Source organism: Petaurus breviceps, unplaced genomic scaffold (assembly GCF_028583685.1).
Source record: "Petaurus breviceps papuanus isolate PSGF00001 unplaced genomic scaffold, PetGlider_PUasm1.0 186, whole genome shotgun sequence".
Lineage (NCBI taxonomy): Eukaryota > Metazoa > Chordata > Mammalia > Diprotodontia > Petauridae > Petaurus > Petaurus breviceps.
Genome location: NW_027185798.1, coordinates 7,068,198 through 7,087,504, shown reverse-complemented (window position 1 = coordinate 7,087,504; position 19,307 = coordinate 7,068,198). Strand labels below are relative to the sequence as shown.

General features: G+C 48.0%; 1 protein-coding gene across 1 annotated transcript in view; it reads left to right on the top strand.

Annotated features, from left to right (window-relative positions):
- The window catches only part of SRRM3 (serine/arginine repetitive matrix 3), a 105,322-nt gene that overhangs the window by 71,522 nt on the left and 14,493 nt on the right, over positions 1–19,307 (top strand). Inside the window, exons 4-11 of the mRNA XM_069089456.1 lie at positions 3,554–3,688; positions 4,000–4,080; positions 4,651–4,680; positions 6,544–6,606; positions 6,801–6,836; positions 9,390–9,440; positions 10,196–10,300; positions 11,010–11,181. Coding sequence (XP_068945557.1) covers positions 3,554–3,688; positions 4,000–4,080; positions 4,651–4,680; positions 6,544–6,606; positions 6,801–6,836; positions 9,390–9,440; positions 10,196–10,300; positions 11,010–11,181 — 673 coding nt within the window. The remainder of the gene's footprint in view (positions 1–3,553; positions 3,689–3,999; positions 4,081–4,650; positions 4,681–6,543; positions 6,607–6,800; positions 6,837–9,389; positions 9,441–10,195; positions 10,301–11,009; positions 11,182–19,307) is intronic.

Sequence of the window (19,307 nt, the reverse complement as noted above, 5' to 3'; positions counted from 1 at the left end):
GACCCCTTCTCAGAATAATGTTTTTAAATGCATAGAATAAAACACATAGGATTACCAAGAAAACCAATTATATTAGAATTCTTATCAAAATGTCTTTTTAAAAGTCCAGGGACTAGATGGTCTCTAAGGCCCCATCCAGCCTTAAAGCCAGGATCCTATTGTGACTCTGAGCGAAGGTGCAGAGGGCACCAAGTGTGGCCTGACCCCCATCTCTGCCCTCATGGAGTTGCCAGTCTGTCTGGGGGATGTGGCCACGCCCTGATGCGGCCGTTGGCTGTTGGGTTCATTCTAGTCCTTCTCCAGGGCAGATCTTACTCATTCCTTGGGAGTGTCCTTGCTTCTCCCATTTCCTTAATTCACCTGCTTTGATGCTTTTAACCCCAGGAGGAGCCAGAGGAGGAGGGGATGGTGAGGGGCTCCTCCTTGGTCCCAGGCTCAGCTCCTAGAAAAGCTCCTGCGACCCAGATGCATGACTGCATCCCCTTGCCCAGGGAGGCTTTGAGATTGGCAGGTAGCAAGCTTGAGTGGGAGTAGGGTCGGAGGGGGTGAGAGTGGAGGGGGGAGCTCATCACTTCCAGAAATGATGCTTTTCATTCTAATGGGAGGAACTGACTGACAGTGTGTGTGGAAAGGTGTTTCCATACTTGCCCCCCCTGAATATGTTCTTTGCTTTATGGCTTCATCTTGAGAGGCAACATGGCAAAATGGAAGGAGCACTGGCTTTGGGGGGGCCCTGGGCCTCAGTTTCCTCATCTGTTAAGTGAAGGAATTGGACTAAATGGCCTTTAAGGTCCCTTCCAGCATGAGAACTGTGATCCTGTGGGACTACATCTAAGTCACTTCCCCTCCCTGAGGCTGTTTCATCCTCCAGATGATGGGATTGGACTAGATGGTGTCTGAGGATCCTGTCAGCTCAAAATCCTATGAATCCCATTCCTTGGAGCCAGGAGACCTAGGCTGAGTCCTGACTCTGCAATGGATAGCTCTCTGACCTTGGCAAATTTTTGTTACTCAACCTCTCTGGGCCTGTCCCCTCCTCTGGAAAAGGAAGGGTTTGGACTAAATGGCCTCTGAGGTTCCTTCCAGCTCCAAACCTATGATTCTGTGAACTCACTGCTTGTATCAGCTTGGGCAAGAGTTAGCTTTCTCTGGCCCTCAGTTTCCTAATCTGTAAAATGAGAGGGTTTAACTAGATGGTCTCTGAAGCACCCTTCCAACTCCAGATCCCCAGACCCCCAGTCAGTCTCTCATCCATTCCTACATTCATTCATTGTGCCACGCCCATCAGGAGACATTGAAAAGACAAAGAGTTTAGGAGTCTGTGGTTTGGAGACCATTCCTTTTTGCCTTATCCGTGCCGCTGCCGGCACCTCATTAGCACGGATAACTGAGAGCAGAATGTATTCTTGTGTTAACTGTACAAACTCCAAAGCTGCGTCTTTGGAAGCACCAGCCGCCCACGAGCGGATGAATCTAGCCCTGCTCAGCCCCTCGGCCTGGAATAGAGGAAAGGGGAGCTGGCCTGGAGGAGGGGGCTCGGGCGGTATTCCGTGGAGAGCCGCACATCATTGCAAGAAGACAAATTGGAGGCAGTTAGGAGGAGAGAAGCCAAGATGATTAAGGGCCCAGGGAGAGGACTGATGTATGAGGAAATGTGGTCGGAGCCGAGTCTCGGCAGCAGCTTGGTAAAGCAATGACTTTGGGAGGGGCAGAGGAAGGGAGCGGGAGGGAGGGAAGCATGATCAGAGTCTATAAATATTTGAAAGGTGGCACCTTCCCAAGGCGAAGAAGGAACAGGGCTAATGGGAAGAAATGGAGAAGCACTCGGCATCCGGAAAGGAGACAAGCGCAGGGTTGTTCCGCTCCCTTCGGCTCGCGTATGGCTGCTGCTTGGCGGGTGGACGTCCAGGGGGCTGGGGACAGAGACTCTCCTCCTTCAGTCGCTCAATCAACAGACATTTATTAAGTGCCTACTAAGTGCAGATGCACAGTAGCTATAGTGCCAGGCCTCGTGTCAAGAAGGCATCTCTATCCGTCCAAATCCAACCTTAGACACTTCCTAGTTGTGTGACCCTGAACAAGTCACTGAAGCCTGTTTACTTCTGTTTCCTCATCTATAAAATGAGCTGGAGAAGGAAATGGTAAACCACCCAGTACCTTTGCCCAGAAAACCCGGAATGGGGTCCCGGAGAGCCAGACATGACTGAAATGACTAACCAAAGTGTCAGACATTGAACTAAACAGTAATAAAGGGAGAGTAGTCCCTGCTCTCAAGGAGCTCATGGGGGAGACAACACGTTGCCAACTATGGACAAGCAAGGCCATATAAAAACACAGGTGTGTATATACAAATATACACATATGGCAAATTATATATCATAAACAAATCATGTGTAATTACAGATTGTAAAAGTATATAGAAATCTAATTGTAGATCAGAGGGAAGGCACTAACTTTAGAGAACCAGGTCAGATTGTAGCTGACACTTGATAGAAGCCAGGAAAGCCAAGAGAAGAGAGTGTTCCAGCCATGGAGGACAGTCAGGGAAGATGCCCAGAGTTGGAAGGTGGCATGTCCTGTGCAAAGACCATTGAGGAGGCCAGTGCCACTGGATCGTAGAGTACGTGTGAGAAGATGAAAAAGGGAGGAGGGGGCTAGGTTGGGAGCGGCTCTGAATGCCAAGCAGAGCACTGGAGTTTATCACGTGGAGGGGTGATGTAATTGGATCTGCCCTTTAGGAAAATCACTTTGTTGGCTGAATGGAGGACGGATTAGTGGGGAGAGACTGTAGGCAGGCAGACCCCCCCCCCCCACCAAGCTATCGCTCTGGTCCAGGCATTGGGGTGATGAAGTCTGCACCAGGGTGGGGCTGGGGCAGAGGAGAGAAGAGTGCATTGGGGAGATGTTATGAAAGGAGAATTACATCACGCTAGGGGCTCCCCCAAGGCAGGGACCAAGGTCTCTCCAAAGACAGAGGCTTCAGGCTCTCCCATCAGCGAGGGACTCCCTGGCTGCAGAAACTTAGTCTCCTTGGTGAAATCAGGGGGTCCCTTAAAGCAAGAGCTGCCTCCCTGTCAAACTAGAGGCAGCTAGTGCAGCACCATAGTGCCTAGAGTGCCAGGCCTGGAGTCTGGAAGACCTGAGCCTACATCTGGCCTTGGGCGCTTACTAGCTATGTGACCCTGAGCAAGAAACTCAACGTCTGTCTGCCTCCATTTCCTCGACTGTAAAAATGGGCATAATAACAGCAACAAGTTCCTTCTTGGGGGCAGGAACTGGGCCTCCCAATTGAATGTAGAGCTTGGGAGCCAAAGTGTCGGCCATGGTGGCAAAATGCTGAAAAGAGCATGTGTGAAAAGCCAGGGATGGGGCTTCCCACCAATCCTGCTGAATCAGCTTTGCATCTCTCCCAGACATCACCTTTTCCCCACTCACATCGTCACTGACCTGCTTTGGGCCCTCATCCCCCGTCACCTGGATGTTTGCAGTCACCTCTGCCTTGATCTCCCAGCTCCAAGTCTGACCTTTCTCTCTGTTTCTGTCTTCTGGCCAGAGTGATGGAAAGCCACTACATGATTGAGGGGGATGCCCAGGGTCTGGAGTACTTGCCCTATGAGGAAGACTGCCCTCTTGAGTGTGATTGTCCTGCTGACTGTTACCGGGCTGATGGTGGGCACCGAGAATACAGGTCAGGCCCTGAAGGGAGCCCTGGGGAGGGAGCAGGAACTGGAGGAGCTCTCTATATGGGAACTGGGAGCAGGGCTGAGTGACTGGGTGGGCTGGGAAGGCAGGGGAACTGGCAAGCTTTGGAAATGAAAGGTACTGGTGGTAGTGGAAGGGTGTCGAGTCAGGGGGCCCCGGGGAAAAAGGTGGTAGTCTGGACAAATGAAGGGCTGTGGATACTTTGAAAACTAGGTATCAGGAGGCCAGGCTAAGGACTTGGGTTCTCCTTGTTCCCCATACCACATCTCACCTCTCATTCCCCCACCCCACTCCCAGAACCAAGCATTGGTCAAGCAGCTCAGCCTCACCCCCACCGAAGAAGAAGAAGAAAAAGAAATCTGGCCATCGGAGGAGTCGGTGAGTGGACAGAGCCCCTGGGCTTGTGGAGGGAGAGGAGGAGAGGCCCAGAGGCATGCGCCTGAAGAAATCCTGAGCTCTGACCAAGTCACCTGGGAATCAGGGCTGATGTCCCTAACCTTGGCACAATAGCTACCCTCCTTGGCATCAGAGAACCTGGGTTCAAATCCTACCTCAGAGCTCTGTCCGTGACCTTGGGAAAATCAGACAATAAAAAAAGAGGGTTGGACTAGATATGCTCCCTAGTCTAGGAACTAGGCTGAGAGAGTCACAAGACAGATAGATCCCCCTCCTCAGCTGCCATCTACATCTCCTTGGATCTCAGTGCCCTGCTTGATGGGGGGCCCAGGAAGAGAGGGAGGGAGGGAGAGAAGAGAAGATGAAGACAGGGAGGGAGAAAAGTTGGCCCCAAAGCATCTAGCATCATCCCTTTGGCCCTCTGCTCCCCCTCCCCTTCTTTCTGCTCTGGGAGATGGGCCCTGACCCAGTTAACCACCTCCACCTGTGTCTTTCTATCTGCCTGCCTTCCTACCTGCCTGCCTGCCTTCCTCCCCCGGGACCTGTCCTCAGCAAAAAGAGGAAGCTAGATTCTGAATGCAGGTCAGTGAGCTGGGCTGAGCTGGTGCCTTTGGGATGGTGGGAGTGTCAATCTCAGGCCTCAGAGACTCTGCAGAAGGCAAGGGCTGTGGATGGAGGCCATACAGATGGCCACCCTGAGTGCAGAATAGAGGACACCCAAGGATCCTTGCAAAGGACAGGCTAAGAATTGCAGCAAAGCCAAACCAAGAGGTCCTGTGCCCTCTGCCTTCCCACCCTGGCCCCCCCAGACCAACCCCAGAACTGTGTCTATGGGGCAGTTGCCACACTATATTGCTATTAGGAATTCTCTATTAGGTCTTAATTCCTTTGAGTCCACTGTTACAGTTCAGATCCCCATAGGATGAGAGATGGACAGCTGCTCTCAGTCAAGGGCAAGGATTATAACAACAGTGAGAACAAGGTCCTGGAGAATAGAGCATGGGGCAGAGACCTTGGGGTGGGGGAGAAGGAGCAACAGGGGCAAGGAGTTTGGCAGAAATCAAGCTTCACAATAAGACCAGCCATTGAGGGGCGAGTTTCACCATCTGTAAAATGAGAGGGAGATAACCACCAACTTTTCCAGTCTTTATTATTCTATGATTCCTGATTCCCAGATTCTTAACCCCCTCCTTGGGATCTGGGGTTTTTTTCAAACTGCTTTCTCCTGAACCTGGATGGCAGACTTTATCTTCTCACTCCAGCCCTGACCTTGCCACTGAATTCAACTCAACGCAATGCAGTGCAATGCAATTCAGTTCAATTCAATTCAGTTCAGTTCTGTTCTGTTCAGTTCAGCCTGACAATAATTGATCACCTGCTGTGTGCAGAGTACTGTGCTAGACAGCTGGTGAGAAGTACAAAGCTGAGGTTAGACTCAGCCCTTGCCCTGGAGAGCTCTCAGTTTGAGGTGGGGGGTGGATAACCTCTACATCAAAAACTGCAGAAGTTTTATTATAAAGGCTGCCGAAGTGTTGTGAGGTTAGGGAAGGAAAAGGGCAGTCCTGGAGTAAGTGGTGTTGGAATTGCACTGTAAAATAATTATGGAAATTCCAGAGACCTTGGGTGGTGGTGTAGGGAATGAGGTCACAGGTGGCGCATGGACCAGTTCAGATGGACTATAGTTTGTAGATGAATTGTACCCAGAAGGGACAAGCCAGATGCCACACTCTAGAAAGGGCACAGATGGGAGAAAGAGCATGGAGATGACGGTGACAGGGACAATGAGGTCAATTCATATGACACTTGGTTTAAGGAACTGGTTTGGTTTGATCTGGAGAAGAGAAGAGTCTGGGAGGCCTTGAGAGCTTGTACGCACGAGGATTAGACTTACTTTGCTTGGCCCCAGAGTCCTGAACCAGGGAGATGAGGGGAGTGGGGAGGATGGAAGTGGCAAAGATATGGGTTTCAGCTCCTTGTCAAGAAAAAAACAAAAGGGGAATGGGCTCCCTGGCCAGGTGGTGGGTTGGCCCTCCTTGGAGGTCTTCCAGTAAAGGCAGCATGGGGATGTCTGAGGGAACCGTCAGTCAGGACTAGGTGGACTCAGCTCCTTCCTAACTCTGAGTCTAGTTCTGATTTGTGAGTAATAAGAGATTAAGTGATGTCAGGTGTGGAGATGAGGACCTTGAATCTTGCCAATGACTTTGAACTTTATTCTCTGAGGCAATGGGGGCATTGAAGGGTCTTGAACAGATACGTAATTGGTCAGAATGAAGAATTTAACTCATCATCTGTGTAGGATGATTTGAAGGGAGAGGTGAGAGAATAAAGGGGGAACACCCTATTCAGACCCTGTTGCAATCGTGTGGGCATGTTGGGGGGGTGGGGAGGAAAGACATAGTTAAGGAAACAGAGGTGAAAGCTATTGCTCCTGTCCTGTGTCAGCAGCTGTGGGAGCTCCTCACCCCTTCGGAAGAAAAAGAAAAATGGAAAGAAACATAGACGTGACAGGTACCTAAAAAGTCTCATCCCTTCCCCAGGCTTGGAGTCCTGAGCCCTCCTTCCCAAATCTGTCCTCCCCACCCACCTTACCAGAGCTCAGGGCCAGGGAGGGAAGGAAAGGAATTGCAGCATGGAAGAGAGGGAGGGCAGGCTTAATTCCTCAAATGTCTGCTAAACGTGAACCCTTTTGTGACATCCAACAGGTCTGACTCAGGATCCAGGAGGAAGAGAAGACACAGGTGAGCAGGACCCTGCAAAGGGCGTGGCGGGGATGGCTGGAGAATCAGGTCCAAGTCCACTGAGGTTGGTTGGAGCACTGATAAGTGGGGGCTGGACCCGGAAACTGCGGAACAAGGTTAAGATTGAGAGCCAGCCCCAGCTCAAACTGCTCCCAACATTGAGTGTGCCCTAAGACCAGAGCTCTGCATAGATTTGAGGGGGGAGCCCTTTCTCTAAAGCAGTGGGTAATGACTGGGGCCCCTAGCCAAATGACCTGATCCTGAGAGATGTGGGGCTGGGACAGGGAGGCTCTTGGGTCACCTTGGAGTTTCTTCCCTCCCCATATGCTTTGCTTACCTGGGGGGGAACAAAAGCAGCTAAGACACTCCAAGATGCCAAAAGGCCCACACCCCTTCTCTTTACCTTTAAGTCCCTCTTCCTGGGACAGGACCATCCCTGGGACTTATTCTGCGACCTTGGGCATGTCATTAACCTCTCAACCTCAGTTTTCCTATCTATAACATAGAATGTAAACTCCTTGAGGGAAGGGGATGTTTTTGTCTTTCTTTGGAACATGGTAGTAGGCTTGTTGGCTGGACTAGCTAACCTCTAGGGTCCTTTCCAGATCTAAATTTATGAACCTAAGTCGCTTAAATCTCTCTGGGCCTCAGTTTCCTTATGTATAAATGAAGAAGGTGTGCAAGATGGCCTCAGAGGTCCTTTCCAGCCCTAGACCCATGAGCCTCTGCTCAGGCTCCCCCATTGGAACCTTACAGACATGGCTGAGCCAGAAATTGAGCTGGTGTTCTGCTGCCCTCCAGTGGTGGAAATCTCAGGGAGTGGGCACCCAAAGAGAAGCTCAGAGTTAAGAACTTTTTGCTAGCCACTTCTACTGAGGGCTGACTGGGAGCCAGTCCCAGGTCAGGCCGCTCTAGCATAAAGCAATCAGAAGACACAGTCCTTCCCTCTGGAAGGTTGCTCCGACTAAGGAGGCCAGAGTCATTGAGAGCCCTGGATGTGATGTTTAAGGCCCCCTTCAACACTATTAATCAATTAGCAGGCATTTATTAAGCTCCTGGGCTAGGCACTTGTCATACACAGGCAGAAATACAACAGATCCTGCCCTCAAGGAGCTTCTATTCTATTGGGAAAAATAACGTGTACATGCATAAATAACTTCAAAATAAATGCAAAAGAGAAACAAGGTAGTTTAGGGAGGGACAGCATAAGCTAGAGGAAGGAAAGAAACAAGTATTTATGTGCCAGCCACTACATTAAGCACTTTACACATTTTTCTCATTTGATCTTTGCACCTGGAAGGCAGGTGTTATCATTCTACCAAAGTAACAGATGAAGAAATGGAGGCTTTTGTGACTTGCCCAAGGACACACAGCTAGTAAATGTCTGAGGCTGGGTTTGAACTCAGGTCTTCTTGACTGGCCCAATACTCTATTCCCTGTACAGACTAGCAGCTGGGGGATTAAATTCTAAATTCTGTAGGGGCATGGAATTAGAAGACCTGGATTCAAATCCTGGTAACATTTATTCCCTCATTGAGCCTCAGTTTCCTATAAAATAAGGGGGTTGGATTAGCTTTCTGAGGCTCCTTTCAGCTCTTAAGCCCCATGAACCCTCACTCATTAACATTCTACAATGCTGTGATCTGGTGGAAACTGGAAATTATTTGGGTTAAGGGCAAAATCGAGTGAGCCAGGTAGTAGGCATTGAGTGGGTTGGGATCAATCAGCATGATTGGAGGGGCTCTCCAAACCAAGCAGAGTGCTGAGCACAGACCTAAGAGAAAATCTAGAAACTCAGAGGAGGGAGAGAGACTTGGGGGAAGGGGAGAGGAGGGGAGGGCAGGCATGAGACAAGAGCCTTCCATTTCAGAAAGATACCAAGTTATCTCACCCCAGGTATGACTGGATCTGCCAGAACTGTCTATGCTCTCAGCAGGGCGAATTAATGGCTGAGCACCTGGGGCTACTCTAAGGGTGCTGGTTCAGCCTTGCATGTGAAAAACTGTCCTCATCTCTCTCACATTAATTAAGTCAGCTCCAGATTAAATATGTACCTAAGAGTTGAGCTGCCCAGAGGGAAAGAATGAAAAAAAAAGCCTGGGAAATCTTCTCAGAGGAGATCAGCTCAGAGCTGGGTCTCAGGGGTCTACGATCTCCACAAAATTGTTGAAGTGCAGGTGGACAGGCCCTGTGTGTGGGGTAATAAGCAAAGCTGTGGGGCATCCCATCATAGGGCTCAATCCCAAAGGTTGGGGCATGTCATCATAAGGCTCAATCCCAAAGGCTGGAGCATCCCATCACAGGGCTCAATCCCAAAGAAGGGGACATCCCATCATAGGGCTTAATTCCAAAGGTTAGGGCATCCAATCCTAGGGCTTAATCCCAAAGAAGGGGGCATCCCTCATAGGGCTCAGTCCCAAAGGTTGGAGCATCTCATCATAGGGCTCAGTCCCAAAGAAGGGGGCATCCCATCATAAGGCTTAGCTTTTAGGGAAAGGTGAGTTTTCTCCCCACTCCTAACTCCCTGGACACTGAGCTGCCTATTGTTTGTAGGTCCCGAAGCCCCAAAAGCAAAAGAAAAGAGAAAAACAAAGAGAGAAAGAGGTAAGAGACCCACATTTCTGCACTTTTCAGGGTGCCAAGAACCAGCTGAGACTGGTTTGAGGCTTACCATGAAAATATAGGGAAGAACGTGGTTTAGCCTGAGTTCTGCCATAGACTGACTCAGGCTTTGAGAAATGGCAAGAGGTGTTTGGGGCAAATATTCTCTCCTTCCACCCCTGCCCAAAGAAGCTAAGCCCCTTTCCTTTTTGTAGAAGGGGTTTGGGTGGGGTTGACTGAGGCTCAGAGAGGGGCTCTGGAGGATTAGTGGTCAGTGCCAGTCTTAAGCAGAGGAATAGGAGGCAGACACTGATGTGACTAGAGGCCAGGTGAAGACCCTCCTGGACCCCAGATATCTCCACCACCTGCCCTGCTCTGTTGTTGCTTTTTGTCCCTCTGATTGGGGCCAGATCCTGGTCCCAACACACACACACACACACACACACACACACACACACACACACACACACACACACCTTCCTGGTTGAGGCCTCAAGCTGATAGTCCAGCTGATTGCTCCTGGTAAGAGGAGCATAGAAATTGTCTCTCATTCACACTAGGCTGAAAGGGGCTGATATCACAGCCTTCTCCCAGGGCAGGGCTTGATGGTGGAGAGGCAAGAATACTAAGCACGGGGAGGAAAGCCCAGGAGCTTCCTTCTCTTCCTTCCTTCCAGCTCTGAGGGCTGCAGAACCTGGCTGGTCTCTGCTTCCAGCCTCCCCTCTCTCCATCTCTTCCCCCTCCTTCTCCTTTTCCAGGCCTCATAGCGAGTCTCCATCGAGAAGATCTCATCGACACAGTAGCTGTAGTTCTCATAGCGCCTCTGTATCTTCCAACTACAGCAGCTCCAAATCACCCAGCAGGTAGGCTGGCCAGCCTACAGCAAGCCATGGCCATGCCAGGGCATGGCAGATGGGATGTGGCTGGGCCTTTGGGCTGAGTTCAGGGACTGGGGGCTTGGAAAATGTGCGTGAGAATTTGAGTTTTCCTTCTGAGTCTTGTGGGGTCCTTGCCCTCTGCAAAGGGTCTTTCTGCCCAGAATCTGGTTGAGGGGAGAGTTGGGACATTGAGCAATGGAGGGGAGTAGGCAGTTCTTCTATGACCTGCCTATGATGAAATCAAAAGAGCTTGGGTCGTTTGATCAATCCATTTATCAAACCTCCCATCAGGCCACCTGGATTTAACTCTCAATCCTTTTGGGGCCGTGACCTCAGGGAACCCATGGTCTCATGGGAGAGGCATGAAGAAAGGTAGGGAGTGATACCAGGGAGTGGAAGCTAAGTGCTTGCCTGACTAGCTAAGCATGCTAAGTTCTGGAAGAGGTCAGAACAAGCAGAGGTTATTGGGGACTTTAGGAGTCTGGGCAGACTTCCTGGAAGAGGTGATGTATTGCCTAAGGAAGCCAGGCTTTGATCTCTCTCTAAGGCAGAGGGGGCAATGGAGGGGTGGGTGTGGGATCCATAGACAGAGAGGCTTCTGTCTCCAGTCCACATGGCCAAGACTGGTTCAGTGGAGGGGGAATGAAGTAGGAGGGTCCCACCCTGGCTCCCTCCATCCCTCCCCTTGCTACAGACTGAGCCCCAAGCCCAGAGACGATGGCCCCAAGGCCAGTAGCCAGCGGTCCAGCAGGAGCAGAACGTCCTCTCCTTCGGGCCGCAGCCGATCGGGGTCTCCACACCAGAATGGCCAGCGGAGTAGGCGTCCCAGCCAGTCCCGAGGCAGCCCATCGGACACCCCACTGGATGTATGTACCCCTGGTTCTTGCCACCATTCACCTTCCCCTCTTCACCCACCTCCCCAAACTTTGGCAAAGGTCACTTCACATTTATAGAAGGTCAGGTGGGGGTCAAGCTCAGACCCTCCCTCACACCAAGTCTGTAGGTGAATCCTCGTGGTGTGTGTGTGTGTGTTGGGGATTAGGGGAGACTGAAGTCCATTGCCCCTGTCTCTCCCTCTCCCCACCCATCCTGTACTCCAACAAGGGCAGATTATACCAGACCCCCTACTCCCCACCCCAAGCTCCTGAGTGTACAGTTGATTAATTAGGTGGAAAGAAAAGTTGGAGATCTTCCTACAGCTATGGATGGACTGAAGATGGACACCAGGGTGGTCATAGAATAATAAGAAGACAGAATAGTTGTAAGAGTAGCCCCCTCCATTTGTGCTGGTGCTTTATCCTTCCTCAAGAGACTTTCCCATTCATTATCCCATTTGATCTCTCACTACCACCCAGTGAAGAAGGTATGGAAAATGTTATTCCCATTTCATAGATGAGGAAACTGAGATACAACTAGTAAACAGAGGAAGAGATGCACTTAGAACACAGAGTTCCTAACAGCCATATGTCCTTGCAACTTGAAAGTCCCAGTGGCCAAACCAGAGCTCCTTCTTACTACAAGAACTCCCTCTGCCACAAGAGCAAGGTCCTTCAGGAGCCCCCTTCACCTGGCTGGGAGTAGTGAGAGGCCCAAATATCCCATTTGGAATGTGTAACAGGACAATATTACTGGGAAACAGATGCCTTGGGTCATGTCTAGGGCTGGGTAGGACCTCAGAGGTCACCTAATCCCACCCCCTCATTTTACCGATGAGAAACTTAAACCCCAGGGAAGAGAAATGGCTTAAGGGACCAGGTGTTCTTCCCAAACTGTTAGTGTGTCATTTTCCTGCCCCAACCCCCTACTCCCATCATCCTTTGTTTCCTGGGATCTCTAAATGGGAAATGCATCTTTCTTTGATGATATTAGAGCATTTCCTCTAAGGAGACATGGTTTAATTTCAACTCTTAGCATTAGCCTTGGATAGTAATGGCAAAATTTTCCTTATCCCTTTGTCCCGAAAAGTAACTTCAGTGGTTCAACCTTGTATTACTTAGTCCACAAATACCTATCCCTGGCACTCATGTCCCATCCCTTCACACCTGTCCCCAGTGCTATCCCCTAACTGTAATGTTGAACCCCCATCGCTAGCACTAATCCCTGGCTCCACTTGCCCCCCAACCTGAGGTCCTCATATCTAGGACCGAGTCCCCCAAAGCTAGGAATATTTTAAATCCCATAAAACCTTTGACATCTTGGCACAATTCTTATTCATTTTTTAAAAAGTCCCTAGTATCTGGTCCAATTTTCTTTTTCTGCATTTAACTTCTGAATGTCCACGTGAAGGTGCCTGGCCCCAAGTCCCACCCATTTTGCTCTGAAAGACCAGTTTCCTCATCCCACCCTACCTTTTACCACACCTTTCATCCAAGATATCTCTGCTTTGAAGCGTGATGAGGGTTTTTTGGCTTGGCCCTATTGGAAGAAGACTAGAAGTTAGAGAGAAGCCAATTTCTGTACAATATCACTTCCTAGCAATTAGAGCTGTCCAGTAACAGAATGGAGTGTCTGTTAGGTAATGAACACCTCATCATTAGAGATATTCATACAGAAGTTGGATGACCCCTTGTCAGGGATATTATTGATAAGATTCTGGAATTTACTGCGAGTTTAAACTATACAACATCTGATGTCCCTTCAAATTAAAAGATTCATTGACCATCTGATCAGCTCATTGCTCTCTCAAGACATGACTCAGATCTATCCTATACCCATCCTTTTTTGTAGGAGGGCATGGTTCTCTGAGGCCCAGAGGGGGCACTGGAAGCTCAGAGATCACAGACTGAGATGGGGAGGGGGAATTATCAGGACTAACTTAAACCCAAGTCTCCACAACTCCACATTCATTACTCCTACCAAGAAGGTGGAGACAGGACTGGGGGAAGGGTACCTGTCTCCTTTTTGAGACTTGAATCACAGCATTTCAGAGCTAGAAGGGAACTAGAGATTGTCTAGTCCAACCATGTTCATTGGAAACTGAGACCCACTAAGTTTAAGCAATATATCTTCAGTCACAAAATGAGTTGGTACCAGCCCCAGGAGCATAATTCAAGTTTCCTATCTTCCAGTCCACTATTCTTTCTAATATGCCTCAGCCTACTGAATATTTAGCCCAGCCCTCCCTGATTCCCCTGGAACACAAGGTCACTTCACCTTGCCTTATCCAAAATTTCCTTTGCCTATCCCTAGGCATGAAGGTCAAGATATGTCTTTCTGGGGCTAGAAAATTACAGCCAAGTCTTCTGGGTTCTGGAATATCAGCTGCCTTAGATAGCCTTTCTGGTTATACCCCTGCTTCAGAGCAGGGGCTATGTGGAGAACAATTCATCCCTGGAGCCTTTGGGGTTTGATCTCCACTTCTCAGGTCTTAGCAGAGCAGCAGCCATGTATGTGTTGGTTTTGATTTTGATTTGAATTTTTAGCTGTTTCCTTTCGTTCTTTTTACCTGTTTTTTTTTAAACAAATTTTCCCATTTCCTTAGACAAGAAAAACAAGGGCAACTGCTTTGTGAATCCTAAGAAAATATGTGAACCTAAGAAAATTGTGAACCCAAGAAAATATCTCTATGTTCTAGATGCTGTCATCCCATGGCCATTTTTAAAGAAGAAATTTATTTCAAGAAAGTGATTTCTAATCCAACCTGGATGGAATATTCTTTGGTACCTTCTAGGCCTTGAGCTCTCTTCAGCCAAAACCTACTGGTAGCTGGAAACTCCTCCCTTAGTCCATAACAGAAGGGCAGTGAAGTAAATCAGGGAGGGGACACTCCCTTCTCTCTCTAGGTCAGTTCAGGAAATATCTAAATGGATGATCTACCATTGGTTTTCAAAGCCACAGGATGTACTCAACATGGCATAATCCAGCTAACCCAGAGGGGTACAGACTCACAAAACTAATGGGGACAGAATGCATAAACCCAAAGAAAATAGGACCCACAACCTTAAAGTGGATTGAACCCCTAAATATAAAGAGGACAACATCCATATTCCCAGTGGGACTGAACCCATACACGAAAAAAGGAAAGGACCAAACATGGGCTTCCCAGTATATCAACATTCTCTAGGGGCCTCAGGGCCTTCATTAACTAGCTCACACAAGGTAATGCCCAGCCTTCCGTGAAGGCCAAAAAGGGGTGACATTAGGTTTCTTAGAATTCCCCATGTCAAGGAGATACCTCAGTCCACACTAGAGAGTATCCACCCCTAAGGCATAGCAAAAAAAAAGAAATTCTATCTGACCCTGACCTTCTCTTTCCCTTGATTATATCTAGCACCTAGGACAGCAGCAATTATGTGGTCATGGTGGTAGGATGAAAAACATCTAGAAGTTAGACTCTGTCAAAGAGGGACTCTTGATGCCACTTCCCAATTGCCACCAACCTCTAGAGTGCTCTACCTATTGCTTTTGAGAACACTGAGACTAAGAGAAAAAAAAGGTCCCCCTTCCCAAAGCTTTAATTTTATCTAGTGCTCTCAGGTATTTATCAGTTGTTCTATACTGTGATCTTTAAGACCCTCCCTTAAGGAAATAACAGTAAGACAGAGGAAAACATGAACCCTGAAATCCAGGAAGAGATCAGGTATCACCCCCTCCCAGCACTGTTTCTCTCCAAATAAAGAGTTCAACCTTGACCTGTTTTGAACCAATTTCAAGGGAACTAATCCAGGCTGAAGGTGGCAAGGGAAAGGAGTGGAAGAGACCAGCCAATTATCACCCTTCTCTCAGAAAATAAACCAAATGAGCCCTACTCCCCTACCGTCTTTACCATTAATAGATGGGATCCTCAACCATCTGCCCACCCTCTCTCCCAAGATAGCCATGCCCCCCAAGCCTCTTATGAAAACAGCTCCTTGAGTGTACTGTTGCAAGCTTCTTTCTTTCCCTTTGCATGGGATGCTATTGGGTAGGGTGGCCACCAGCTTCTAACCTCCCCTTCTTCCCCTTGGGAAAGTGTTTTGGAAGTAGAATCAAAGCCAAGAGGAGACCTAGCCCCCCCCCTTTCAGGTTGGGGTATCACTGAGTTTAGTAAATGATGAGAAATGTTTTGGGTGGGGGGTGGGGATGGCAAAGTGATGGGGGAGACTTTTGCTTACTCTATCTTTTAAAAGCCACACAACTCTTTAATCCCATCTGTGTTTTTGTTTGTTTTTTAGCCTCCCATTTGAACCGTGGTAATATGGGGAATTACAGCAGGCAAGGGCTGGGCTGGGGGAGTTCACCTACCTTGTCCTGTGTTTTTTTTTTCCCTTTCTTTTCTTGATCTTATTATATTTTTTCCCGTTTGTAATGTACAGAAATGCAAACTATTTCTCTATTTATTTTATTTTCTGGTATCTACTGTGTTGTTCTAGAATTTTGCGTTTGTGTGTGTCGCTGTGGACGCCTTTGGCCACGTCAATGCAGAGACATGTTTTTGAATTTCAAGTGGACACTGATCATTGTTTCAAACTATTTCTTTTTACCCCTCCTCTGTAACTGGAATTTAAAAGGGAAGATGACTATAGAAAGAAACGATTCATACTGGGAATACTCTTGTCAAGTGAGTGTCCCTTCCTCCAGGACCCTCCATTGGACCATAGGATTATAGATTAGTTCTGGAAGGGACCCTAGGTTCCATTGAGCAAAACCTCCTCATTTTACACATGAGGAAACTGAGGCTCAGAGAAGATAAATTACTTTTCCTGAGTCACACAGCAAATATCTGGTGTAATTTGAACGCAGGTCTATTTTGACTGCAAACCTACCATTCTACTATAGCTCCTAACTGCCTCTCATAGGGTAAGATCTGGGGTTACTTTATGTCATGAACTGAGAAAAAACCCATAAGATAGTGGAGCAGGAAGGGAATCTTAGAGGTCATTGGTTCAACTTTCTCACTTTATGGATGAGCAAATTGAGATGCAGAGAAGGGGAGTCACCCACTCCATAGCCCGTAGCTCCTAAATACCAGAGCCTTGGGGTCTCCTGACTCATTTAACTCTAGTTCAACTTTCAAAGAAGGAGGATGGGAGGGTATATGACATGATATGGCAAAGATCAATATGACCTCCAGAATGCCAGACACTTGGAGCTCCAGGATTCAGGAGGAAGACAAAGGAAAAGCTGGCAGGCAGCCCATAGTATGAAGCACAGATTCATCACAGGACGTGAAGGAGAGTCCAAGGCATGAAGAATATTCTTGACTTGTAAAGATAGTGTTAGAAAGAGCAAGTATGGCCTCTGGTCTTCCCTGGAGCATTTCCTCAGTAGCCCCTCATAGATATGCTCTGGGGCAGACCTAGGGATCCTTTTGTGGGGATGGTCATTATTCACTTTATGATTCAATAATCAAGGCCCCTGGAACCAATTAGAGTTAAAGCAGAAATTCCATATCAGAGGAATTCCAGAAAGTCATCGGATACATAGAAATGTAGAAGAAGGAGACTTTTCACCTTGTTCTCCTCCTTTGCCATGTTGTTGAGTGGCTGAGCTGTGAAGCAGGATCGGGCCAGCCTGTCAATGATCTTTGTAATTTGTTGGTATACCATCAGTGGCTGGTTTGATGTTCATTAGTAGCTCAGATAGCCAATGGGAAGAACCCTGTCCTCTCCTTCCCACCACTGACTCACCATAAGAGATAAGTCCTGGGCAACATCCTGAGAATTCAAGGCTGTTCCGCATTCCTGGAAATGCTAGGCTCAAGCACCAGGCAAGTCCTCACAATGCCTAGCTTTTCCTTTGTCACTTTATAAATCCTTATAAATAACTTAGGAGAAGACATGGGAAAAGACTACTGTTAGCTATGCTCCCCCCCCCCTCAGCTTCCCCCAATGGCATGTCTTCAAATGCCTCAGTGTGGTGGCTACCCAGATTTTAGCCTCGGCCCTTTCACCTTTCTGTCCCATCAGAGTAGGACAAACCCACTGTCATCCTTCTTCTACCAAGGTCAGAGAGAGAACCCTTTGCAAAACCCATGGACCCCAGCCCTTAGGGGTCCAGGAAAAGGAAATGTCCAAACCAAATAAACTGGGTGATTATTCATTTCACCAGAGAATCTGTTCACTTTTTAAAAGGATTTTCTTTTAAATAGTTCATTCCCCTCACATGATTTTTAATGGGATGTAATTTACAAAATATCCATTTCCATCCCTATTTTTCAGAAATACATTGGGTGCCTAAAGCAAAATGCATCTGTTTCTAGGAAAAAGTCCTGAATTAGTCCCTTGCCATTCCTAGGGATCTTTGAACTTCAGGCAGGGCCATAAGCCCTCCCCCAAGTTCTTGATTTAACCCTCATTCATCCCAAGGGAGACAACATGGCAGATGGGTAGAGTTGGCCTCAAAGCCATGAAAACCTGGGGTCAAGTCCCACCTCTGACACCTACTGGCTGTGACTGGACAAGACATGAAACTGTTCAGTGTTTTGGGCAGCATCCTCTGGTGTTGCATGCGTAGTGCCAAATGCATACGCTTAGTGTTCAGAACCAAGGCTGCAGAGAATTTGCATGACGCAGCCCTGACAAGCACTGCCAGAAACACCTCGGGTTCATTATGCATTTGATTTTTCATTAATTTTTGGTCGTTCATTCAGAAATTTTTACTGTTGCCAAAGTTTTCTTGACTCCATGTGGAGTCTCTATTCGCAGTTTAAGGAGCTCTGTCTACAAATAGAAAGTTGCAGAGAAGGTGTTGACCTGCATTGGTAGAGGAAGTTTCCTTACCTGGGTGTTCTCTATACCGATGAAATCACAGGTTTAGTCCCAATTCCTATGTCCTATCCCAAGAAACAGGTTCGAAAGATCCTTACTAAATCTGGTAACTAATATTTCCTCATGGGTTCTTCTGCTGAGGCCTTCCATAGGTCTCGATTTGACTTTTTTCCATGGGACTGGAATCTGCTTTCTATAGCTTTCTCCCATCCTTGGTCAGTTTAGATGCCTGAATCCAGGAGAAGGGGGATGTTCCAGCTGGGACTCTCCAGGAAGATATCAGCATCTCCCCACCCAAGTCCAATCATCCATAGGAGAATTAAGCTGTTAATCCACAAGCATCTTATTTAGTGCCAGAATCTGACCTAGGTGTGATGAATACAAAAACAAAAGTAAAACTGTCCCTGCCCTCAAGGAATTTACATTCTAAAGGTAGCTGGGGAGAAAGTTCTAACCTAGAGAGAGGAGATAAAATCTTGAAAGCGTTTTAAGGGCCACCTTTCTGCTTCCTACCAGAAAGGAAAGTGAGAGCTGGGGTAAGAGTTTGCTTTTTATGCAAATAGCCCTCACTTGTATAGGACACACTGAATGGCCAGTGGGGAACAGGTGTGTTGAAACCTCAGAAATCCAACCTGGTTGACTTCCCTTTTAAATGGACAGTTTTCCTTTCCACTTTCATCCTTCCACTCTGACTGGCTTCTTTTGGATTGCCCTGTTCTCTCTCTCTCTCTTTCTCTCTCTCTCTCTCTCTTTGTCTCTCTCTCTCTCTCTCTCTCTATCTCTGGGTCTGTCTCCTCCTTCCCTTGCCCTCCCCATCTCTGTCTCTTCCCTCCCCTTTCCCCGCTATGGGCCCCCTCCATGTTGTTCCATCTCCATCTGCTGCTTATTGCATGCTCTCTGGAAGGTCTCTGTTGGTAAGAGAGTTAAAGGCAACTCGGCTCAGACATTCGAAACAACAACAAAAACAAAGAGCAGAGAAAAGTCAAATGGCTGCTTGGGGTGTCCTGAAATGTCGCCCTAAGGGGGGTGGGGTACAATCCCCTCTTCCCGGCCTCAGCCAAAGCGATTGCTTTATTAGCCAGGGGTGGAAAGTGGCAAATACTAAAAAGAGTCATTGTCTTTTTCCCATTCTGCATCCAAATGGGATATTTTCCTTTTCTTTGTTATTATTGCATTCCTGTCACTGACCAATCAGAAGGTAGGTATTTGTCTGGCTACGCACGTTTCCATCTCCAGATAAGCCTTGCAGCACTGAGCTTGGTTTTAATGTGATATTCTCTCTCTCTCTCTCTCTCTCTCTCTCT